The sequence below is a fragment of the Anabas testudineus genome, chromosome 5 (assembly GCF_900324465.2).
Source record: "Anabas testudineus chromosome 5, fAnaTes1.2, whole genome shotgun sequence".
Classification (NCBI taxonomy): domain Eukaryota; kingdom Metazoa; phylum Chordata; class Actinopteri; order Anabantiformes; family Anabantidae; genus Anabas; species Anabas testudineus.
In genome coordinates, this window is record NC_046614.1 from 11,502,601 (window position 1) to 11,529,726 (window position 27,126).

General features: G+C 40.1%; 1 protein-coding gene across 2 annotated transcripts; it reads right to left on the reverse strand.

The window, feature by feature from the left end:
- Nucleotides 1-1,566: 1,566 nt before the first annotated feature.
- LOC113154212 (RNA-binding motif, single-stranded-interacting protein 2-like) lies at nucleotides 1,567-26,359 on the reverse strand. 2 transcript variants are annotated; one of them, XM_026348272.1, is made up of 14 exons: nucleotides 26,199-26,359; nucleotides 14,455-14,618; nucleotides 9,047-9,105; nucleotides 8,775-8,866; nucleotides 5,434-5,591; nucleotides 5,200-5,279; nucleotides 4,963-5,072; nucleotides 4,728-4,771; nucleotides 4,438-4,531; nucleotides 4,244-4,294; nucleotides 3,969-4,079; nucleotides 3,772-3,852; nucleotides 2,327-2,414; nucleotides 1,567-2,025 (listed from the first exon to the last, which is right to left on the reverse strand). In XM_026348272.1, the coding sequence occupies exons 1-13, from the start codon at nucleotides 26,268-26,270 to the stop codon at nucleotides 2,334-2,336; spliced, it is 1,197 nt and encodes a 398-aa protein (XP_026204057.1). In that variant the 5' UTR covers nucleotides 26,271-26,359; the 3' UTR covers nucleotides 1,567-2,025; nucleotides 2,327-2,333. The 2 variants fall into 2 exon arrangements, with proteins under 2 accessions (XP_026204057.1, XP_026204056.1); XM_026348271.1 differs by having other exon boundaries at nucleotides 14,455-14,621; nucleotides 26,199-26,357.
- Nucleotides 26,360-27,126: the final 767 nt, after the last annotated feature.

A 27,126-nucleotide genomic window follows, 5' to 3' on the forward strand; every position in this document is an offset into this window, starting at 1 on the left:
GCTAAAAATAGTTTTTGCAGAATTTGGGATCACTCACAAATTCATTCAGACTTGCTGTCTCACTAAAGGCTGTAAGAATTGTCTTTAATGGCACTTCCATGGTCTAGTGAGCAGTCCTTTGTAAAACCACTATTCCTATTATCTACATATCTACAGTTTTTGATGTCAGAATAAATTAAAGTTCAACATATTTGGATGTACTGTGTGGGGACATGAGCTCCACTCCACATGCTGACTGAAAGACAGAAACACACACAGGCTTGGAGCCTCTTTGAGCCACAACACTGATGCAGCATCTGTATGAATCTTTTGGATCAGCACTATATGACGTGTTTGGTTCAGCTCTCCACTCGGAAAAGGCTTTTTATAAACAGGCCCCGACCATGCAGAAGGTTTGGAACGGAGATCCGTGTGAGAAAGAAAACAAAGACAAAACGTGATGTGCACAAGAAAACAGCATCAATCCCTACATAGAGAAAAGCTAACGTCTACTGTCTAAGAAAAGCTAAAATCTACAGCTAAGATCTACTTCAAAGATAAAATGATCAAAAAATAAGGCCAATTATCTCAAAGGTTTTCAAGTGACAGTCAAAAGGAAAAAAAGAGGATATTAAACTTTCTACAAACTAAAACTTTACCAACAGACAATAAAACTCAGTGACAACAGCAGCATTGAAAAAAAGACTTCCTCCCTTTCCTTTCGATTTATTGTATTCACAGGGAATTTGTGAGTCTTCTGTTTTAGTTCCCTCATTGCTTAACCTAAAGTATATTTTAATTTAGTAACCGCACCTTCCTTTGTACAAATAATATTTGTACAATCTACCTTCTCAGATTTAGAGAATGTTCACGTCATCCCTTTGACAGAGGATGCATTTAATGATACCTGAAGGTTTGTCGCAACAAAACCGCTTAAAACCACTTCTCATGGGCATTGGTGTACATTAGAACCAAACAGAATGACTATTAATATGGACAAAATAACAATATATCACGTGATATGTCCTTTTGTTCTGGCTGCCCGGTGTGGTTTTGATGTGTTTTTGAGGATGCATCCAAAAATGAAAAGAATTTCATATTCGGTGGGGTAAAGATCCATCAAGTTTTATCTCATCTCGCCTTATTAAATAACTTCTTCCCTATAAATGCGTGTTTCAATGACCTAGAAACTCTACAAAATACAACTATAATTCAAATATAAATAGAAATAATTGATTGTCTTTTGTTCGCTAATGAAAGAATGCTTTAAAGTTTAAAAACAAAATTAATTTATCATCTGTGCATGACTATAAATCTCTGCAGCAGTTACAGGAAGAAGTAGCTTTAAACGGTTTGCCTCCCAGGGTTACCAATGACCTGACACATTAGACCAGCAAAAGTGTTGTATGTTTTCAATCTGTACAAATTGTTGCTCCCGCTGCTGCACACATAATGTTAAACAACAGACATCAGGAAATAAAAAATAAAAGTTTGCATATTTTACAAAAAAAAAAATAAAAAAAATTAAAATAAAAGACACATTGTGTTTCAACTCTTCCTTGAATCACTCTGAAACAACCAGAATGCTTTGTTTTTTTTTAAAAATAAGAATTTGTTATATTACGTGCACAAAAATAATGCTCTATGTCTATTCCTCCTCTCTCGTGTTTATGTCTCGTTTTTTTTTTTTTTTTTTTTTTTTTTCCCCAACTTCTTGTTATGTTCCTTTTTCAGATATCAAAATAGATCAGAGCTTCTCTGAAGAACATTCCCACCTTTGGTTGAGCATCTCTTGAGGATGTGATAAGAAAAGTCCAACGACGTAAGTGTTTTCCTTTTTCTTAAAAAGAAAAAAAATGCAGACGCACAAACACACACACGCGCACACACACACACACACGCACACACACACACACACACACACGTTTCTTTTGTTGTCCATGTTCAAGTCTGGGTGCTTGGTGATGGTATGGAGCACTGATCTCTTCCAGTTGAATCCAGTTTGGTTGGATTCATCTCGTGCCCTCGGCCCTACCCTGCTGAGAGCTGGAAAACACAGTTCAGTATTAATAGAACAAACAAAGAACTCATACAAGAGTTTGTAGTACATGTAGTCAGACGTCGCACTTAATAATTTGTCAAGCGTGTGTAGAATTTCCGGACAGTTTAAAGCTTGTTAGCATGAATTACATCTTACGTGAAAAATAATCCCTGAAAGCAAACAGAGTAACTTTTTCACTAAATCTCTACTGACTGACAGCCCTGACAAATTGGACTTGCATGACTCAAATGAGCATTTTTGACTTATTAAAACAGTCGAGAAATGATGTGTCTGTCCATGTCCCACCTTAGCTTTACTTGGTGTGTTGGTATGAGTAGTTTGTGTGTTCTGCGGGGGCCTCCATAGCAACCTGCTGCTGTTGACCACCATTCTCCTGAAACAGACGATCGGTAAAACTATCAACTTCATAATTGTTGGACAATGGGCGAGGTTTTATCACATGTATGTATGAAGATGCCTAAACCCCATCGCACCAGATCTTATTATGCTTTTAAGTGGATGAACCAGAAAAATAAAAGATCAGATTTTACTGGTGCAATCTGGTCATGTGTAGAGAAAATGAAGTATTCACTAAACGGTATGTTATAATTTTAGCTGGAAGTCCACCGACAACACTGAGCCTACTCTCTCTACCTTCACTCTATTCTCCCTCTGACTGCTTTGTGATTGGCTAATGACTGCTCCTGACTTATACCAGTGTCTTTTCTCATTCATAAACCAGATTTTTTTTTCCATTTACTACACTGTTCATGCCACAGGCTCCCACCACTATCACTCTACTTTCCAGCAAATGACTCAGGACTCCCCGCAGGCTCAGACGCCCTGCTGCACAGCACTCAGCCAGGGTCCGCTACATCACTGGAGCACACAGATTGTGGCGTCTCAAAAGAAAAAGTCTCAGTGAAAAGATTGTGCATTTATCTTGTACTGCAGCTGAATCATGGAGGAGCTCATGTAGACCCATCTATGTCTTTAGAAAGCACAACTCGCTGATTCACAAGAGACATATTCCATTATGTAAGATATATTGATGTTTTCAATAACTAATTAAGAATTACCATTACTTGTTAAAGGAGAAAAAAGGACAGAAAATGTGGCGTGTTAACAGACTACACTTACAGTAACATTTATTATTCATAATTCTTGTATCAGCATTTACATCTGTGTGTGTATCAGTGAAAACTCTCTGCACCCAAAATTGCTTAATATAGTAAAAAGCAAAAACTCAAAAAACATTAAAAATAAGTTCTTAATATAGGCCTTATTAGAATTATTTATTTATCTTTCAATTGTTTTATCTTCCACTGTTCAGCCTCACGTGGTTGTTACACATATTGAACAGTTTACTGAAAGCTGTGCTCACCTGCCCTTTTGCACTATAACAGCTGATAACTCAAGAACTTATGCAATCAACCCAACAACAAAAAAACAAAACACAGAATGTTTTAGAAATCCATATTAGTCTGTCCTGGCCAGTGCCTAAGAGCGCTTTTTAAATTTGTGTTCTATCTTTCTAATAATATAACAAATACACCAACACCAACAACAACAACAGCATTGTACTGCCAATAATCAACAATCCTTCAGTCTCCTGCTACTCCAACGACACGTAGACCCCATCCAACTCAGTAAATCTGCTAGTTAGCATTTTGAGTGGTTATTTAGTTAGTAGTCAATTATATAGACAGCATAATAATTGGAGTTATAGCATATGGCATATAGCTTCATACCTCTACTGGGACACTGGAGGGAGGCACTGGGGTGTACTGGGGGATGTAGGTCCCCTGCATAGTTGTGTTGGCCGGAATATACTGTAGGGAAGGCAGAGAAAAACATTAATTCTTTGTAAGTAAGTGACATAAACAACTCATCTACTGAGTTTAACAATCACTGGGGCAATTTCTGTGTGTGTAACAGTGGTACTGACTGTGCCTGTGCTGCCCAGAGACAGGTGGCTTAGCTGCTGGGTGAGAGGTCCCATCATGGAGGTGGGCTGGATGGACATGGCATGATCCATTGTTGGGGTAAGAACTGTACCCTGTGCATTGCATAAAAACACCCACAAACAGTAATGTCATGGTGTGAATCACTAATGTCATTAACTCCATCACGTCGTTCAGTCAAAGTAAGACAGCAACAGCACTGTAAACAGTGACAAATAAATAAAAAAGGAGAGGAAGGTGGTGAAGGACGGATACTCACAGCTGGCTGCATGAGGTATGACTGATGGTGCATCCAGGACGGGCTGTGTACCTGTAGATCAGGAAAGAGGTCATTAAATGCATGTATGCATATGATATATGTTTTATTGTATGTACAGTAACACAACTAAAGCAACAGAAAATGAATTCTTGACATTGAGACAAACTGAAATCAGTGTAGCTAAAAAGTCCCACCTGGTAGGATGAAACAGGAGAATGCATGTAGGGTGAGAGTGAAGTCTGAGCGATCATTCGGTTTGGTGCCAGACTGTAGGGTGAGGAGTAGAAGCTGCCAAGAAGACAGAGGAAAGTGTGAGGGAAACATGTAGACAGCTGCACAACGTCAAGCTGTCCAAATACATTTACAACATCTCTCTGTTCCGCTGATGTCCAGCAGAGAGCAGCACTTTACCAGAGTTTGAGTAGTACTGCTACTTTCCTGGAGGGCTGGGACTGTTTTCAGTCTGTCCCTGCATACCACTCACCCATTTTGTAGGGCTGTAGGGTCATACGCAAGCGTCATTCCTCCCTAGGAAAACAATACACAGGATTCAGAACCAGTGAGCTCATGCAAACACCGGTGCAGTTTGTACTAAAGCAGGCAGCTAACGCACAAAATTCAAAACTTTTAAACATGTTCTTTTTTTCATTTGCAGCAAGAAATATATAAACACAGCAAGTCAGCTTTAGGAATGGACGAGTTAAAATGGTCCATATTACCGTGTCTCCGTCTCTTGCCCAGGGCCTTCCATTCTGGAGGTACTTCCCCTGGTTCTGCCTCTTCTTCTGACCTCCGTCTGCAAACTTACATAATAGGGGCTCTGTGGGCACTGTGAAAGCAGCAGATCAAACAAGGGAGTGAATTCAGTGATCACTGTGGGGAACAAAAACACTCAGCTCTGGCACTAACAACAACAATATCAGGTTCCTATAATACCAAACAAACATTCCACGTACCGGGCACTCCGGGTGGAGTCTTGATGAATTTCCCGTTGAAATGCTGAATTATGGCCTCACACTTCTCTGTAGACTCCATTCTGAAATAACATTTAATTCAAATTTAGCCCCTCTTGTAGTGCATTGTTTACAGGTTTGGTTAGGCCGGGCCTGCATCGAAGCTACTTTTTCTTCATAAACTAGTGTTCTCATCATAGGCAGCTAAAAAATTACGTCATTGTGTTAAAGACTGACCTGGCAAATCCCACACCGCGGCTGGTCCCGTTGGCATCTCGCAGGATGCGTGTGGAAATGACCTGGCCAAAGGACTTGAGCATGCCCTCCAGCTCTTGCTCATCCATAGACACTGGCAGGTTGGAGATGTAGAGATTGGTGGGGTCCTGCTCCTGTTGCTGTGCAGACGATATAAAAGTCAAATCACAAACGGATAATTTTGACCCACAAATTAAAAAACAATTTGATTCAGCAACTACTACGGTGTTTTTGGATGTCTCACTGAAAGATACGTGCCCGAGTGCAATCGTTCATTTTAGCACTTTCAAACATCTTTGCCACTGCATTTGCATTTGTAAATGGAAAATTTCTTGTCGCTTTCAAATTCTTTTTCACACAGCTGAAATGTCTGTGTAGGCAGCAGTGTGACCTGTCTTTCCATCCACACCTGCCATCACTCTTCAGCACAGTTAATCTTCATCATATCCGTGCACCATGTCAAGCATCATTATGTAAAAGAGCCCAGTATGGATAAAAATATTTTAAGCAATTAGTGCCTGACCAATAAACTGAAACCCTCAGTAATTCCTCACCCTCACCGCGCCTGTTCATGTGTCATTTTTTTTTAATCCCCATTCACACTTATATATACTGACACATGCAAATTTGAATTTGTCTGCAAGGATAAAGTCACACATGGACTGATGTCTAATTAAGAGATCTTGATAGCTGCAAGTAAATTAAGAGGGAGAGATTATTCAGAGACTCATTTTATGGCACTCGCATGAAAGTGAAACCTTGTGTGACTGTGCAGAAGCAGACAGGAAGCCAGGCATGAAGTTAAAGAGTTCACAGAGCAACAGGAGCCTGGCAACCAGGAGAAAAGAGGCTGGGCTAAAAAGGAGAGGAAGGGAAAACAGAGAGTGAAGGAAGAGGATAAAGCAGGGGGAGGGTGGGAGAAACGAGTGGCTTAAAAAGCTGATATTTTATAAAGGAGGAGGAGACTGACAGGATAGGAAGTGGTGGGAGTCTTGAGTAATTTGGGTAATGAAAGACGAAGATGAAAGAGCTTCGAAAGGAAAACAGGATAGATGAGTGTCTACTGATTAACAGTCTCTTCTCTTCTATCAAAATATCTTTTGCTTCTATCATTTTCCATTTTGTCCCTTCTTCCTAAGAAATTCTGCGATATGATAGCTTTGCAAACTGCAAATAACATTTCTCAACGGTGCATGACAGAAACTGTTAGATGTAAGTGAAACAATTCAATATTTAACCATGTGAACTAGACTGACCCACGCGTCAAACAGGAGAGGACAGCAAGTATCAAGATGCTGGTACCGGCTGTCACACAAGCCAGGTTTACTAGGGTTGCTGATCAGACTATGAAGAATTCATAGAGTATATTGTTACATATTATTATATACATAGTGTATGTTATTAAAGTGTGTCCCCAGCTATCTCCAATGAGGATATATTGCTTTTAAGAGCAGCCTCTGTTCTTAGTCATATGGCACCTGGCAAAGAGGCATTTTGCGTGATTGTCGTCATTCCGGGTGTGTCAATAGAACAATTATGTAACACAGTGGCACACTGCAGGAGGTCATAGGCCAGACAAGACTAATGGCGTTTAAGGCTATATGACAATGGAACAAACGCTCCCCTCTTTTCTTTTTCATTTACCCTTCACCTTGGATAGTGTCCCAATTCATATTCAAACAAACACTCTCACTGTTGTAGATATGAAAATGCTGTTGGACCCGGCTCAAGCAGATGAATGGCATTTGCTGATGCGTCACAGTGCATTTTTTTGTGCCAGGCCCTAGGTGAGCCATGTGTGCTGAGGTGTGTCTCTGTGTGTACGGTGGTTTTGCTTGTGTGTCAAGCAGCACATGTGATCTGATGTCTGCGTTTGAACAGGGAAGTGCAGTGAAATAAGAATGGTTCTATTTTTAACTCTACCATTGTTCCACTGCCCCTACGCGTGCAGCTCTTTGGGCCAGCTGCCTGCAGGCTGGGGTGGCCCATTCAGGGACGGAGCATACTCTAAGGACAGGAGTGCAAGGTGTGGCTCATTGTGTTTGTGAACAACACTGCGCAGCAGTCACTGTGAGGGTGCCAATAGATTAAACTGTTGAGTCTGACACTGAACTGTTGGTTGTTTTCTCTGACCTGAAGTAACCCTGTGACTCTGCAGCAGCTGTGTATATTTAGGTTTTTATAGTGGTTATCAACACCTCTGATTGAGGACATGTTCTCTGGATGAGTCACGTTTCAGTGTCCAGTTCCACTTGTCCGGTATTGAGATACATTGTGTGGCACTCTTATAGCAGAGGTGCAGTGAACTTGGACTCAGGGTTTAGTTGCACTGGACTGGTTTCAGGGATCTGTTACAGTTTTGGAGAGTTGGGCTGAGGAAGACCCTGGTATTACATTGCACTGGGTCTGATTGCGTGCAGAACAGGGGGAGGGCGCAGGGACAGTGGGGTGAAGTATATTAAGTGCTGGTGTCAGCCCCAGGCCTGGGCCCAGACGATGGACAATGCCAGTCCATTGTGCCTGTCCTATTGACAGTGGGTGTAGTGGCACCCTCCCCTGGGTTCCCTCAATGGGGAGCCTGAGAGCCAGAGGGATCAGCTTAATGGGCCGACAAGAGCTGCTTTGACTGCAGACACTTGGACAAAGAGCTCAGAACAAGCACTACAACAGGAGTATGTTAGCAATATACACAAACACAGAGATGAGGCTGTGAGGGGAAAAGAGAGAGAAGGTAGGGAGGAGGGTGAAAGGATGAAAAGAAATCTAAAAGGATTAAATATTTCTACTTTAAGCAAGTCTAGTGTGCATCAGCCCTGTTTTTATCCTCTTCACAATTGGCCATACAAAACACACACCTCCCTTTAAAGTACAACCCAAATATTCAAATGTTAGCATGTTTGTTTGCATTTAGTTTTCTTTAACTAAACATTTAATTTTGAAATGTGGAAATACAAAGGCCCTATTTCAGCTTGGGCTCCTGACATTCCTCCCACTCTCCACAGTGACTGAATAGGAGAGAGATTGCAGAGACTGGATCCTAAAAAACGGGAAGCCCTACTTCAAACCAATGTTTATTTTAGTATTGCCAACAGGACAGCTACTGCCAACCAGGCCACATCACGTAACAGTTTACCTTTTACATGATAAAACAGGGCGAGTGTAAGCTTGTGTAAACCTATGACTTTTGAGGGTCAAAGTTCAGCAGCTGGCTCTTTAAAGTTGCATATGTTTTGGAAACAAGACTGAATCAACAATTGAATGGTGACTGGTACTAGAAATGAGAAGAAGAAGTAATATAAGGTAATGAAGAGGCTAGGTCTTACTTTGGCCATCTGAGCCTGGACCCCATTGGTCTTAAGAGCTGTGACGGCCTTCTGTGCTGCTGCTGGACTGTCAAAGTCCACAAAGCCATACCCTGCAAAACAGACAAATTAATGTTAAAAATTGCTGTGATATTTTACTGAAAAATAAATAAGACATAGAAGAGGAAGTCCTTGAAAAAACAAACACCTACAGGATAATTAAAAGCAAGAGCCAAAAATCACAATATCAACTCTCAAAATATTAAAACAAATATTTAAATGACACAACTCACCTTTACATTTGTTGGTGGTTTTATCCAAGATGGCCTTAGTTGACACAATTTTGCCATACCTTCAAAGACAGACAAGAACAGATGAAAATAAGATCAATGACAGGTGAGGTGACTACAGAGCACAGTGAGGAATCTGCTCCTACCACATGCATGCATGCATACCAATCCTGCCACACTTCCTCAGGCTGCACGACTACAGGTGTTAACATGAATACATATTCCTTCGTGCAATCACTTGTGTTTTTTTTTATGTGTCACAGAAAACTTTGTCAGCCTCCACCCTTCTGTCTTTGTCTACCAGTGGAGGCTGTTGTACAGTAACTCTGTTCCCTGGCGTTGTTTTCAACAGACAGGAGACAGCACCCCAGGGCCAAAAACAATTTGTTCCAGACCTGTCTTTACACACACACACGTAGACTAACACACAAATACACTGCTCTGCACTTTATTCTGTTCACGTAAAGCTCAGAAGTCATTGTCAGTGGCAATGTTTGGCTTGCCAATAGAAATATTGGCTTTCAGGGAAACTTACAAAAGAAGACGTATGGTATGTGAAACATAAGCTTGTGTCCTAACCTGTTATATCAGTTCGATGTTGTCAATAGAAAAACATTGCAAAGGCCAATCAGTAAAAGAGAAAAATCAATGAATGCATTCATGCAGTATCATAAAACATTCATGGTACGAAAATCACATTAAAAGTAGTAAATGACAACCCTCGTGTAAGATATGGAGGCAAATCCAATTTGGTGTTATTTGATAGTACATCAGCACTAGAGTATATTAGACCTGTCCTTGTCTGGTGAATTTAACCAGTAAGGGAGGCTGGTGTTCCTCTGTTTGGGCGACATGGCGTCTGGGCGGAATGTACACTGTAACCTGATGCTTCACCCCTCCGGTTCGCCTTCCTTCCCACCATGTTCCTCTCTCTCTCTCTCTGTTTTTCCACCCTCACAGCGCACTGCTGGGTCCTACACTCCCACCTTGTTTCAGTGGACATTTGTCTAGATGACTCAGATATGAGTAGACAGTCACAGCAGAGTTCTGTGTCATGACTAACACTGGAGCCTAAAGTATTTATGCTAAATATTGGGGCCTTATCTCTTCTTTCTAATATTTGGTTCTGAATATCTAAATATATGTACTGATCCTGCATAGTGCTGTAAAATAAGAACAGTCACTGGACAGGTGTTTTGATTCATATATTATCTCATTTTATGCTACATATATAGGCAGGACAACATAAATATATATATACATATATATATATGCAGGACTCAGTGATTTCGATTATAGTGAAAAGTGGCATGATGAATAGACACATTATAAAAGAAACTTCCTTGTTGCAGACATGAATAATTCATCATCCATTACCAAATAGCCGGATGACCTTTGTATAGGCTATGTTTGTAGTTTCCCACAGTCATCTAACAGCTGCAAATCAGTCATTAGGCATGAATCTATACAATAATGTAATATAACCAAACCCATTCAAGTTTAACTGAAAAGTTATATTTCCTTTAGGCATATCTATGGCACAAATCTAGAGACACTTAAAATTTTATCACAAAAAAATGTATTGTTCTTTACTGATCAACACACACGAGACAATATCCAAAAACAACAAAGTGATAGTAATGACCACATGTGTGAGGTTCAGGTTAAACACAATCAACATAAGTTCCTCTTAGTATTACGTATGTTAAGTGAAACTGACTTGCACAACTCCACTGGTTTCACTAGATAGAAGTGCATTTTCAAGAACAACCTCCTTTTGCAGATTTTGGCTTCATTAGGCACTATTTCAGAAGGCTGTCCCCAAGAGAAAGGGTCTTCATAATGTCCAGTAACTATGTAAACAATTGTGAAGACCCTCTGTACCATAATGCATTGCCTGGCCCTTTTGGCTTGACTTATCCAGCCAATCTACAACGTACCTCTGATGTAAGCACCACGCACAGTAAATACAGATCTTACGCCATAGCCTGATCTGCACCTCCCCAGAAATTAACTATGCGTTTCAGCAACAACTGTGTTTGGTGCACAACAATAACATCACAGTGATATATGGACCATGTGGTCTGACAACACTCTTCGTTATTTTCTGTGTTGCAGAATTTCAGTAGATATAATTGTTGTTTAACATCTATTAGTCCAAACTCTATCATGATCTGCTCAGTTTCAGCATGAGTGCAGCACATCTTTAATCTGAGTACAGAAGGTTATAATTTGTCAGATTTTGTTCAAACCATCAGAAAGGTGATAATGGCTGTTTGCATTACATTGTACAGGTCTGCCTAAGAAAGTGTCCTGTGAGTGTATCCTAGAGGTGCAACTCTTGAAACATTTGTGAAACATATTACTATATCATGATTTCATAATTTATTTAACAGCCAGTATTTAAAATATTAAATGACGACTTGACGACTCAACAGCTTGTCCAAAATGGACGTAAATGTATATAAAACAAAAGTTGGACCCTGAATCATATGGTGCATTTTACTTATCTATTGCCAGATTCCTATTCAGAACTATTCGGGAGAAAAACAGATGGTGTGAGCTGTGTGATCTGGGATTTTCTATTTTTGTTTTCGTCTGTTTTCTGTGGTATACATACAACGATGGCTTCCAGACTGAAAAACACTTAAGTCCTACTGAACAGTTTGAGTTCTTTTTAAAAGCAAGACTAAGAAAAAAGAAAACAGCTGTGTTTCATGTTTTTTAAAGAGAAGCAGCAGAGTTCAAAGGTCTGATGTCAGTGACTCCGTGACCCTCGATTTACCTCAGCCCCCATGCATCGGGAGAGCAGCCCATCACACCGTTTGGGCCACAGGAACCTAAAAGACAAGTCTGCCCCATGTATGACTGTTACATTCTTCTCGTTTGCGTGTCCTCTACAAAGGTAGTCCTCCCACCACTAAAGCCTGGAACATGCTGTCTGCAGAGGGCCACTTACAACCTCTTCTGTGAGCAAGTCTGTATCATGTGCAACAATCAATTTGTTGATACTTGCACAAGCCCCTCTCTCGTTCACGTTGTAACTTTCTGGCACTGTAGCGGCTGCTCTGGACATTACAGTATACAGCAGCACCAAAAAAGCAGATAATGCTAAAGGTTTACACTTTTGTGTCACCTTACACTTTCAGTATGTACTTGTGCTGAGTTCTGCTGGATTTTCTGTTGTGTTTGGTCTTCGTGAATAGATTTAAGGATATAATTCCTCACTAATAATAGAATTTGATGTTTCTAAGGTTTGCTCGTGTAGGGTTATATGGGTATACTGCAGAAATGAACACAACTTTTACAGGGAAATCAGGTGTGGTGTTAGTCAAGTCAGGTTTTATTAGTTATGGTCAACATTTGTTCAAGGAAGGTGTGTTACTTTACAGCAAATGACAATTCACTTCTACAACATACAGCATGGCCCTGACCTGCAGCACTGAAAACCAGTTTGGGTTCATTTACTTTCGGTTTTTATCAGTGTGTGTGTGTGTGTGTGTGTGTGTTACTTTGTAAAAACCATATACTACAGAGGCTAGGCTATTTGTCTAGGGGTGTGTGAGCCTTAGATTCAACCTCACATAACGTAGATGGTTACAACAGGACCCAAGCAGGCAACATGCTAACCTTTCGTGGCCCCATCCATCCTACGTTCAAGTTAATTTTTACTATCATTTAAAACCAAACACATAGGGGGGTATCTGGCAGTTCTGATTTCTATGTTACGTTACTTTTTTTCAGAAGGCAGGAGCGTGAACGGTCTATGGTTTGGGTGGATGGAGTCTTCGATAATTCTGGTAGCTCTGTCCATGCAGCACTTCTGAAATGTGTCCTGAGTGGTCGGGAGAGAAATCCAGATGATCTTTTCTGGCATCCTCACCACTCTCTGCAGCGAGGAAGGACTGCATTGCAGCTTCCAAACCAGGTGGAGGTGCAGATGGTTAGTATGCTCTCTTTGCAGCCTCTGGTGAGGATGGATCTTGCCATAGGAAGTATAGCCACTGCTGGGCTTACTTAGCTAAAGAGGAGGTGTTCAGTGTCCATATCAGATTGTCTGTGATGACATCAGCATCCCAGAGAAGCAATCTGAGTTGCGAAGGTGGGGATGGGAGACTGCTTTGCATGCCTTTTTGATGGCTGTGAAGACTAGATCCACTGCATTGACTCCTCCAGTTGCAAAGTCCACATGTTGTTAATAGTGTGGAACAATTGCATTTAGGTTGGTCAAGTTAAAGTCTACAGCAATAATGTAAACACTATCCAAAGTGTTTTACAAACCACTGGACAGTGACATACGGTTATGGCAGGAAATACCTTTCACAAATAAAGGGGTCTAGATGTTAAAATCAAAAACTCTGTGAGGGAACAAGTGGTTGACCACAATTTCAGTATTAATGCACCATTTGTTGTTGATACAGATACACAGAGCCCAGGATCCCAGGATTTACCAGGGAGGGTGCTGGTCCTGTCTGCTTGGTATGTTGTCAGCCCTTTCAGCTGATTTGCTTTGTAAGAAATCCCATAGAGGGACTAAGTCTAGTTTTAGCAGAACTTGCGGATGTGCTTGTGTGTAGGGATTAGCCTTTAGTGTAGCATTTCTCCCTGCATAGGTGGAGCATTTACATATTGCCATGCAGCACTAGCATTTGCAGTGTTGCATTGAACTTCTAGAGCTTTACTAGGGCCTGGTAGTTGTAGCACATATCTAACGTCAATTAAAAGAAGCTGCAGTAGCGGCTGCTGCATGGTGAACCAGCTTCTTTAAAAACATCCTCCTCTGTTTCCCAATCCTTCGTTGAGATTTCCTTGGATTCATGTGATTTTATCAAACAGACTTTAGTTGCGGTTAATCAGCATCCACATTCATAAACCACTTTTTCTTCATTCCTGGCTGACCACAGTCTGATTCAGTTATGTATGACAAAACTGAAACATTTCCTCACATGGCACTTTGCTTTCACTGTCTTCCCCCTGACTTGTCTATTTTGCCTTGCTTTGTGCCTCAATTGTAAATGAACATGTGATTCAGTACGAGCAGAAAACTGAGGCCAAAAACATAGCTCATTTAATCCAATCAACTCTTACCATAAAACTAAACTTTAACATTTTACTGTACCCCATTAAAGAATATACTGGAAAACAAGATCTAATATTGTCATATCACATGCCACTGAGTGAGGATAACTGTTTCCCTGTTTCCATTCTTGGAAGTTAACGTGAAACAATGCTGCTCTAATTTGTTTTTACTTCTACTTCTACTCATATAGATAAAAGGCTTTTCTTGGAACAATGGGACTTGTGATATAGAGTTATGGAGACCAAACCAACATGATCACACATCATTTGACTTTACTGCACTGCTTCCAAAAAGAAATCTTTAGTTAAAAAAAAGTTTGAAAACCACTCACGGTTGGCAAAGCTTGACCAGGTCTTGGTCTGTAGTCCCTGGATGGAGGCCACGGATGTACAGGTTTGTTTTGCTCAGCTGTTCCCCTACACCACCACTGCTGTTGCTGCTACTGTTGGTGTTGGGACTGGGGGGAGCCATCTGGTGGCTGGAGGACACATAGGCCTGCTGAAAGAGCAAAGCAACATCAGAATTAGTTTTCTGTGCATGGACACTTAACAGAAATTGTTGCCTATATACTTGATATCCTCAAATATTGGACAAATGCCACAGTGTCAGCTTTGATTTTAAGTGTAGAAAATTCATAGATGTGTTTAGAGATTCAGTGGAAGTTTGCATGAGACAGATGATTATGTGGGAACTGTGAAAAATGATATCATACACCCTTCATGTCAACACTCACAAATACCGCTTTCTGAGGGGAATGTGGGGCCTCTTGGCTGCCTGCTCTATATAGAGAAAAGGAACCTCTTATGCTTTATCCATGTTGGGTAACTTGTTTTTTACTTTCGAAACCAGAAAGACATCTTGTGGGACATTTAAAAGTCCAAAACATAAAGATCTCAGCTGAGCTAACTAGTCTGTTGGAGCAGTATTAAATGTGAACGGTGTTTGTCTTTATACTGGAATGCTCACTCTCTTTTCCTCCTACTAATGAAAGCTGGTATGTTAAATCAAGCTTGTCTTTTCTGTCCTAAACTGGCATAAGCTTCAGCTTCAATGCTGTACTCCGACGTTTTTGATTTAAACTGTGTAAGGTTAACGGTTAACAAGATCCTGAGTAGGTAGGCATGGCTTGATGCCACTATTTCATCTCTAATACTGATACAGTTTCAAAACCACTTTTTTCCCTCTGTTTAAAAATGAAGGTGTTAAAAACACATTTGTCGAGAGGCTTAACTACACAAAAAAAAGCAGACATAGGCTATATCTCACCTTGGGAGCCTGACATCCCTCTCACTGACCGCAGTTAATGTGAAAACACTTTAAGCCATGAGGAGACAAAAGCTGAGCGCCAAACTGGTCCACAACAGTGGCACAACTAGCATGAATGGAAATGGAACAAAGGCCTATTTGAGAGACATGACAAAAGTCCACTCTGGCCCATTTGCATGGTGGCAGCAAAACAGTGACTGCTCCTCTGCCTTACTGATAGCACTGTCTTGCGTACGGGTCTTATCCAGCCGCTCAAAACATGTTGGAACGCATGTTTATAAAGACTTGTTAAAAGACATGCTACATAAAGAACAAGATGAGAGGAGTTCCCTTCTACCACACAAAGGAACAAATCTTCCCTACACACAATAGGAGAGTGGAGGGCAAGCGTAAGGTTTAGAGAGCTTGCAATCTGATGCTGCTGCTGTTATAACTACGCTGACTACACTTTATTTTATTTTATTATTTATTACAGCTTGTTTCACCGGAAACCGCCCCTCGCCCCACCCCCGCTGGACCAAAGCTCCGGATATACACTGAATAACACAGCAGAAGCTCCGGAGTCCAAAGAGAAGTATTCGGGAGAGCCCTACTCACTTGCATGCACTTATCTTATCGATGTGTAGAGACTACATTATGCATTGAAAACCCGCATTTCCAATGCTGGTGCCTTCCCTCAAAATGCTCACATTGCATAAACACAGCCAACATGGTAGACTGGTCTCGACTTTGCCTTTCATTCACATTCTAGCGACTGTCCACAACTGTGTGTTGTTAAGCAGTAATAGGATAGTTCAAAACAAACTGTGATGTATCAAATCAGGTTTTACTTTCCCTCCCCGTACAATATCCGATCCAAAGACTTTGGCTAATATCGGACCAATACCGAATTTTGAATGATTTGAACTCTATGTCAACCACCATGGATGCTCCTCCCTGATTTGTTTGAGTGCCAGTGAATACTATTCATAAACTAAAGTAGTCAACTAGTCGATGACTCAACTCCAGGCGCATGAAAGGCTGTTGCACAACAGCCACTGCATCATGTCATCCTATCTCACTATGGAATTCTGGCTCTCCTCAGAGAAATTAAACAAAAGGTTGTGTAACCATACAGATGAATAATTTTATTGGGATAAATGTGGTTTCATTATCACTTTTCCTGTCAAGAAGTCAGATAAAAAAGACTTCTCTCTCCAGGAATAGATGTTTCCTAAATAAGACTGAGGCAAAAAATAGCAACACTTCAGTACAGTACTTGACTCTGCAGAACTGGAAAACTGTGACTTTAATCACATTCAGTTAATGTTGAAAATTCGTATGTTGCATATGAAGAAATCCAAAGGAATACGCTTTCTGACTGTGCTCAGCGAGGTTCTGTAAGTCTAGAGTTTCTCATTAGAGAGACAGATTGGACAGAGGCGACAAGGGGACAATGGGTTAATTTCAGAAGAGAGGAAGGGTCACTGATCAGACCAGTTGTGTTTCGGAAAAGCCCAGCAGGAAGATGCAGTCATAGCAGGACCACCAGCAACATCAACCAATCTCTCTAATTAGACACCATCCATTCAACGTGGAGGCCCTCTGACCTCTGTTTTGTTAGCTGCATGGCTGCCACTTCAGCAAAATCAGACTCATTCCTCTGAGAATAATCCTCTCTTCATTTTTAACCTAAATATTTATCATACGTGTCATAAGTGTCTTTATAAATATTATAAAGAAATATATTTGGCATAAATTACATATCAACAGGATTTGAGCTGAATTAAAAAGAGCAGATCCTTCTTGTTCTGGTTTTAAATACGAGAGTATTTAATGCAGAGCTATTGAATTAATAATAATTAAAAAAAAACATGTCCACATACCCTTCAGAGACGGGTGGGAAACACATTGTGCAGGTCAAATACAGCATGAGCCTGCAGGCAGAAGTTTATCTATGCTGTCATAGTGTAATACATGATGAATAAGGTTTTGGAGGCAGCTAATTTGTGAATGAAAGAATAGGACAGCAGAGACCTATAATCTCATTCTCACACACTCTTTACCACAGTGCCAAGTTAGAATCAGGCTTTACCCTGCACCAGGATCACATTATTGCAACAACAGCCTTTGAATCACTAGCCTACACACACAAACACAGAGTTATATTAGCATGTAGTGTTGTAAATATATATAGTGTTGTATATATATATATATATATATATATATATATATATATATATATATATATATATATATATATATCCATAAATAATATTCCACAAAAAATATTATATTTAATATGAAAATGAATCTGAGCCTCTTGATATTTCTTGGAAATTGAAAACTTGATTTGGTACCTCAAAAAGTAGTCTGGGCTAATACCAGGCAGCGTCATTGAAATCTAATCAGTCCGTGGTAACACCTTTAGTACAAATAGGTACAGAGGAAAGGCTCAGATTGACTCAATAGCATAAAACTCAAATTGCCTTCATTATACAACCCAGGCACATAAGTATTTTAAGGTCACAAAACTTGTTGTACTGTGACCTTAAAAGTTCATCTTTGGGCAAAGCACATTTTTGCTGATGTTACCAAAGATGCTGGTGCTGAGACAGGGTCAACAAGCCATGCTCGCAAAACAACACTGGCAGAGTGCAGCCGGGGCAGTAAAGTAAATGAATGAGTGAATCACTAAATGTCTTGAGTCACATTGCCACAAGCGACCCATCATATACAAGCTACCCTGAGGGAAACCATTGCTACAAGATTGCATGAACTTTATGATGCTGAAAAGGCTACAGAAGTAGGTCAGTGGGCAGAAGCAAGTTTTATTGCACTTGCTGGAGAGCACATCTTTATAATAATGAAAAGCCTTTCATTTTAAACTTCCAATTAATGGTAATTAATCACAGCGACTGTGACTGTGATTAAAGTTTAAAGATTAAAGTTAAGACAATAAAACAAATACCATCTACAAAATAGACAAAACTGAAATAAATAATTCTCAAAATTAGAAATTCACCATTTGTCATGAAATTACTGGTTTTCTGTTTCTGTATACACACTAGCAATCTAAATTTTAATATTTCTCTAGTTTGTCTTGAACTATATTTAAATTACTACCAAAGATTCCTTCATGTCAGGTGGTGAACTGACTCTGCTTTGGTTTCCACTGGAATAAAAATGCTTCTTATTGCTTTCACCTGACTGCAGATGAACTGTAACAGAGCATTTGCACAAAACTGAGCCTTTCTCAGCTTTCCTCTGTAGTGTAGCTGGTCTCTTGTTGCATCTGTAATGCTCTGTGGGTGGCACTCAGTAGCATGACTGACTTCGCATTGAGAATGAATGGGCACCTGTCACTGGACCAGGCTTTTGTAGCCTTATGTCTGAAGACCCCATTAAGATGAAAATAGCATTTTGTTGATTTTTGTCAGTATACTAACTCTTGTCACTTGGATTGGAAACTGGACTGGAAAACTCTAGTTAATTTTAACCAACATACAACAACACTAAGAGCACCACACTAGAACACACATAAGAAAATGAAATAGCAGAAAGTTAAGAACTGGTTAAAAATTAAAAACATCAGGGGGTACAGTTTTGCAACAAAGGTCATACAGAGGTCTTCACAGTCTTACACAATTCAGTTGTAGTCGCTTTGAATACTACATTTCTCCTCCTCTGCTGGTCTGTTCTAATAACAAAGGGCTCAATAATATCACTGGATATTTTTAGAAACTAAAGATAAAAATCAAGAACATTTCTATAAATAAAACCATATCCTCTATCCTGATGTAAACTTACATCATGTCTCTGAAGCACTAGGACGTTTCGGTCCTCAAATACTGCATGTTGTCAGCAGTGACTTTAGCTTTAATCTCTAGTATCTCATGTATCATGTACAGTACATCCTTACTGGACAATAAAATATCAGAAGTGATTCATGCATATGACCACTCTAAACTCTTTGCACATGTCCTCCTGTTTAGCTTTCCAGGCCTCTTTTTAGTTTTCACGTCTGACTCCATCTCCGCCTGTGGGGGTTCTCTAGTTGACCCCAGTTTGATCCACAGAATTCCATGGATTTCCTGACTATTGGGAGGTCTGCTCACCATCCCATGTCATGCCTCAGGTCAGAAAGAGTCATAACTGTCTGACCAGCTGACCAACTTCCATACTAACGCACAGATTTACAGTCTTGCTTAATGTCGACGCAGCTTCCAACGTGTATACAGTTACGCTGCAGAACTGCTACCAGCTTCTCTTTAGGAAGATGAGTCATTGAAAAAATAGTTACTTAAATCTTCACTTTTGACACAGCAACAAGCATTTAGATAATGTTTTCAGATTTTTTTATGAAGCTTACTACAACATACCAAATATAATCAACAGCACCATATACAGATAGAAATAACACAACAATGATAAAACCAGAAGCTAGGGGTTTATATAAAGGTATATCAGTCTTTTTAAGTTGGCCAAGCTTTAGGTGTGGAATGTGTGTCTGGTAAAGCTGTGAGCTACAGTATAGCGGCAGGCAGGAAATCCTCTGTGTCTGCTCCTGATCTTATCACATGGCCATTTGAATGAGGAGCTCTGCATTCCAACCAGGTGACAGGGACACCAAACTCACGCCCAGACTTGTTCCTGAACCTTCCTTCCTTTCTGTCTCTAACCCACCCTTTCCTTTTGTCTTTTTATAGGCAATGTCTGTCTATTACTGTTGTTGATCACACCTTGATGCACATGCATGCATGGCTTTCAAGTCAGGTCAGGTGGCAAGCGCTCGGGTGCCTGGAAACAGATACCTACAAACACTGGCCCTCAGCTCAGCTAGAGATCTAACAAAATGTGAGGTACACTGAGTGTCTGGCATCACTGCAGTACTTGGCATCAGATTTCTGACAGCTGTGCTTTCTCCAAGGACTTTGTCTCCCTGTCTACCTGTTCACCTTGGTTGGTTAGTGTAGTTGGCACTAAAGATGGGTACCGATCTAAAACATCTGACACATTAAACAAAGAGACAGATAAACATATACTTGTCAGGAGGCCAAGGCGCAGAGAGTCAAACAGCTGGTTTGACAAACAAAAAAAGGAACGCAGCATACAATAGTTATGTACAATGTGTATGTATTATTCTTCCTGTTGTGAAGTCATTTAAAAAGGGCTTTTACATGGTCTATAGGTATATTTTTCTGTGCCTTTAATACACAGCTAAACTTCATGTTATTATTACACTCATGGCCACTTTATGAAACACCGTGTACAATCGAATGTAACCTCACACAGCAGTTCTACAATGAATTCTAAAGAATGAACTAATGCACCGTTTGGCATTTTTATATAGCAGTTTCTTGTTACTAGGGGAAAGACAACAGCTAACAGCTAATGGTAGCCTGACACGTTAGCTGTTAGTTATGTCTGGCTATATAAACGCATAAGTAGTGAGCAATGTAGCTGCAGAAGCAGGATGGGAGGGGCAAGATGAGGAGGTATGGCTATACTGTAGTCATGAGTCTGTTTTGATTAAAAAAAAGGTCATGTGAAATTAGTTGTAGGGCCTTCAATTCAGTCACTAACTTAATTTGCCACACCATCTCTGTCTTAACGTGACCTTACCTACAAAGGATTCCACTGAGATCTGAGCAGTGGCATTAACAAATGTGTAATTTGAGAAAAGAGACCACGAGAATTAGTTCAGTATTCAGTCTCTTCAGTTACCCCAAGTTTCTATTGAGACAGACATGTTACATGCATGATTCCTACAAGTTTTTGCTTTTTTAGCTTTAGTTTGTGAGTTAGTTTAGTTCAACAGAGGCTTCATGCACCTGTGCAATTGTCAGAGAAATACATTAACAACAAAGGACATCAAAACTACGAACAGGCATCAAGCAACACAACACTCTCATGGTACATCAGAATAAAAACTGAAACGAGCTTGTTTAACAGAGACTTCTAAGCACAGGTGGCATAGGTAGCATCTCATATACACTATAAAGTGGATGTGATTTAACACTGAGGATAGGTAAACCTTCATTTACACAAAACCTGTGCAATTACATGTCTTGTGTTCATTACAATCATGTCTCCATTCACATTTCAGTGCATCGGTGTTTGGCTACTGCAGGTTTAAACACACTTTTATCTGATCAATTAATATCTCTGCTGGCAATAAGATATAGCGTACATCTTTATATTCATTGTCTACCTCTAATCAGATGTGGGTTAGTTTCGGTTCATGTCAGCATGACACAAGAAAATACTTGTGCAGACTTGAAAGATGTCTGACATATGGTAGGTACAGTGATCAATCACACTGAACATGGACAACAAATAAACCTTTAGCATGAACTTACACTACTGCTGCAAGGTAAACCAGACAAAAATCAGGAGCTGTTTGGAAAAATCCCCTTGATGCATTCAGATACTTGACATTTGACATCACTGATGACTTCTGAGATGAGTCTGTAACTGACACTCTCATATAAGTGCTATCCTACAATAAACACGAATTCTGAACAACTATAATCACACGGGCTGTAATGGAGAATGTGATCTTGGTCATTTCTTTAGTGAACAACAGCCAACTTTCCAGTTTCAGTAATAGAGTTTAGTGGTAAATATATTCTATATAACCTATATCTATTTAGGAGAAACAATATGGCGGTAATAATCCTTTGTACAGAGATAACATAATTTCACCTATATAGTGATCCAGAGTTAATCAAGTGAAATGGAAGATTGATTTCTGATCTAACATAATAACATAATAATGATATAAAATTACACCAATAAACGTCACATTATGCAGTTACTGAGAAACACAGCATTACATATTAGCATTTTTAGATATAAATTGTTTGTATATACTGTATATCAATATCCTGATGTTGCATATCAGCTGTGTTAAAGTTACATTTGGCAGTAGTTTGCTTGGACTCAACTACACTCGTATTTGTTTAGTAATTCAAGTGAGTGATACTGTTTGGCATTTGTTGTATAGTTTACTGAATCTGCAAAGAGAGATAGGATCATTTAGTTTGAGACATATTTGGATCTCAAGTATAGTCCAGGAAGCTTTAGTTATTCCCCTATAGAGTAGCTTTGCTGTAACTTTCAGTGTGGAGTAATTGGTAACTTGCCAAGCTCTGCTTTTAGAGCAGCTTCCCAAACACTGCATATAAGTGACACCACATTTATGCAAATTTCTGGATACAAATATCTTTTTTGATTGGTCTGTGCCAGTACAAACTCATGTAGTATAAAGCATAGGCAACAATTGCTATCACTTATTATCTAGCCGCTTGTAGTAGCACTTGCTTTAGTGACCACTGGCCATAGCAAAACATGCTGGAAAACATTACAACACGTAAGACTAAACTATGGTGAGTGGGACTGTAAAGCAAACGACTTGATATGCATTAGGAAATAAAAATTCTGAAACATGGGTAAGTATTCTAAATCTTTTTTACGTGGCTTGAAAGCACAACTATGAATGTCATTATTTTAAGTCAGAAAAAGTGATCATTAACCATCACGTGGTTTGAATAATTCAACCCAACCTGCTGAAATGACCCTCTAATTGGCTTTGTTTAAACCAAAGTGTACCATTGTCATGTCGTGTTAGAATTTAGTATCAGATATTACATATCTCTGTTTACAACTTTAACACTATTAAACCCAGATTTTTATTTATTTTTTGTGCATTATTCACCTTATTCTGATTTTCTACAATGTTCAATGCCATTTATATATTTATTTATTTATATATATTTACAGTTGTTCATTGTGATAACTAGTGTTCAAATAATAACAATTTACATAAACTCAAAACCCAGTTCCTCTTTACATTAACATATATGTCATCATAAAAAATGCCTCAAATGTCTTTCTCAAACTAGATATACTATATAAATATGTCAAAAATAAATAAAAGGAGCTCATGTGCTCTTTCTTGCCATATGATTCTATATTATTATTACTATATAGTCTTTATTCTAGGTTTTCTATATCTGTGTGCCAGTGTTTGAGTTTTTGTCCTTTAAATTCCCCCCAAAAAACATTTCTGTCAAGTACAACAGTCAAAATGTAAAATTACAAAAGTGAAAATCCTTTTTAGGCATAATAGGTTCACATTTTAAGAATTAGGAAACAACGCTGACGCCTGAAAGCTTGCGGAGTGGTAAGTGGTGAAAGGGTGAAATCACTGATTTAAAAGAGGCATGAGAGACTTCACTTCTGCTATTTCTTGTGTTTATTAATAGCTGTTTTAGCAAACAACCTTTTCATAAAATCTTTTTATTCTTGCTTGTGTTTTGATCCGATAGAGTATGTTATGAGGAATGCAGCATTTTAAAACACAGCAGCAAGTTGACATTTGTTGAAAAGGACTCCCGCCAAGAAGGGGAAAGAATCTGATTGACAAGTACAAAAACAAGCCATTCGAAAAGGCCCTGAGCGAGATGCATGATACCTTGAGAAGCGACAAGTCGCCTCCTGTTATTTTTCCATCCAGGAAGCTTTACACGGAAATTTGATTTGAGAACATTAATTCTATTTATTTGAGGGAGGAAATGAGGTGCTGAGTCAGGGGAGGAGCAGTTAGCTTAAAGAACAACAGAAACCAAATGCCTTTTAATCGTCTGGCTCAGTAATCATCTCACACTCACACACAAAGAGCGCTTTTCTCATCCCTCGGTGTGTTTATTTTGCATCGTGGCTTTTATTTGGTGTACTCATGTAGCTTGGATGGCAGAACGTGACGAAGAGACAGAAAGAATGAGAAGGAGGTGGAGGTGGGAGGAGGAAATGTTACGAATCACAACACAGGAACATGACCTCTGTGTGAACTTAAGCTCAACAAAATACAGGAGCATGGGACACTGAAACAACCCGACGATACAAATGACTAACATGCAACATACAGTTCAGTTAGGGCATCAAATTATTTAGCAAACAAAATTTGTGAAATAATTTCAACTTCCCAAAGTCGCATTTTTCAAATTCCAAATTCAAAGTTTTTTTTTTGTTAACAATTTGATGGTTTAAAAATGATTGAAACGTTTCTTCTATTATTAGAATTTAAAAAAGAAATCTACTTCTCGGTTTCTTGACTAATCATTGAAGTGCAATCTTGTTGTACACAACAAATCATAAACATGGGTTGGATCTAGAAAAAACACAGAGCCAGTGTTGAATGTATATAAATGTACACTTCCGTTTGCAGCCTGCCCACATGTATTACACATTCACATACTCAACATATTATCAGGAAATTACCAAATTTATATATATATATATACATATATATAAAGAAACTGCTAATGTTGGTTCTTGTACACTTGCTCAGTAATACAGTGTGTACTTCCTTTTACAAAGTGACATTTCAGAGGTTTTATCGCTCTCTGACTTGCTAAAAATGGTTTGCTTTGATATTTTAGAGAAGAAACAAATAGTCTCTTTGACACTGTGAAATAGCATCCAATTAGGAACGTGTAGATAAAAACCCAAGATGAATTCAGTCAAATCAATTCCAAACTGTGAGCTGGGGTGTACAGGGAAAACGAACAATTCAAAGACAGTGCTGTTTTCCTCAGACAAGCACAAGTGTTGACACCAGATCTAGGAAGATGAGCAGCCAGGCGGTGCCCGAGATCACAGAAAGACAGTATGTCAATATACATTTCAAAATACCACTCAGGACAATCTGTGAAAGACACAGAACTGTTTATCCACTGGATATGAAGTCGCAAAATGACATCTCCATGTTTACTGGAAGCCCTTCTACCAGCACCTATGAGCCTTTATACAGTCCACAGAGGGAAGACACGGGACATATGCAGCTTCTGCTGGACCAAATGAAAACACACTCAGGAAGCAAAAAAAAAACCCCTTTTTAAAAAAAAGGTAATCACTGAAAAATCTGTTTGCCATCAGCAACCCAGATATGTCATGTTATTTATTTATTTCATTTCTTTTGGATTTGAAAGCTATTTCTGGAGAACCGTGCGTAAGCAAACACCGCAGAAGAGTCGTCCTAGCTCCTATGGAAGTTACAAAAGTGACAGTGTCAACAGTGAACGGAGTCGGGAGAGCGCGATTCCTGATTCTGGGAATGAAGTCTCCACGGTGTGCTGGGATTTTTCGAGGGGTGGGGCGTGTTCCGCTTTCAGATGGGAAACGAAGGAGAAAAACAAAAAAAACTTTGCAAACTTACGCGCTAGTGGAGACAATGGATACCTGATTTTCACACACGCAGTTCACGGAGGAAGAGGCTGAATTCATTGAGTTACATGCCTCCCCGAGCCTCTCCGAGCCTCCCCGCCCGCCCGCCCGCCCGCCTGCCTTCCTCCCTACCCCCACTTCCACAAACACATCCAGGCTCGGGCGCGCTATCCCGACACAGTAGGCTACAGTTACCCATAAAAGTTGCTCTCCACCATTGACTTTTTCAAATGAGTGAGCAGAGACATATCGACATCCTTCCACTAGCACAACACGCACACACACACACGCACACGCGCACACACACACATATAGATATCTAAATACTCCAAAAATCCGACAGAAGCCGTCCAACATGACAGCACCGAGCCGCGGCCAGTTGGCGAGCCGGACGCGGAGCGCGGTGCGCGGTGCGCGGCCGCTCTCCGAGCTGCGCTTTCCACTCCAGCAGCTCTTAAGTTAAATTCAGTACGTTTCGCTTTTCAAGGACACTGCAGCTCACTGTCACAAGCCCCGTTCCTGTCGCGACAGACGCGGGCGTGTTGCCCCGCAGGGCGAAAAAGCCGAAAACGAGGGGGGAAAAAGCCCGAAAGCGTTTACCTTTTTGGTGTTTCTGCTGTTATAGCTGTTGTACGGGTTGATTCCTGCCCTTGGCGGTACGGAGAGCAGCATTTTTTCTCGGCGCTATGTCCGGAGCAGCGAGCACAGCCCAGGCTGCCAGCTGACGTCAGCAGCTGGGGAAGTGAGTGCCTGGAGTCCCGCTGCTCGACTGCGAGTGGTGCTGCTGCTGCAGCAGGACGGGACCCCCCCCCCCGCCGCCGGCCCCCGGACTCCTTCACGGGTCCTTCACACGGCTCCGGGGGGTCCACACAGAAGAGGGGATTAGTTCAAATACATTCACTGCCCACTGTTGTTTCACTCACCAGGGGACAATGGCTGGAAAAGAAGCTTCTGCAAACTGTTTTTCTTTGGACCAAAGCCTTGTGAAATCAGCTTATGGGGCGCCCCGCTGTCGTGTGTGGTCCTTAATTGGCATCTCTTCTTTTCCTCTAGGATCCACTGATGATCAGTCTTGTCTTTTAAATATTCATTCTTGAGATTGATTAACAAAACATCTCAACTATTTATACTTTTGTGTTCTTTCTGTCAGTGTTACATACAGACTGCTCTATGTCCGTATGACCTATTTTTTACATAAACACAATCATATATCAATAGGTTTTTATGCACTGAGGAGATCTTGGCCAACACATGAAACTACAATCTTTTAATTGAGCCGAAGGGCACCAGTGAAGAACAATGGCATTTACAGATTTATTACATATTTTCTTATCACTTGAGCCTCCTTTTTCAAAACCACTGCATCTGTCCAACCATAGACTGCTCACAAGTCTGACACCGTTAACAGTAAGTTTGTTGTCTGTGAAAAGGGTTTTATATATGCGTATTTACCACCTTTTAACTGACCCAGGTTGACCATGCACCCTCTCTCTGGTTTTGCTGCATGTCCAATTTTATTTGTACATTG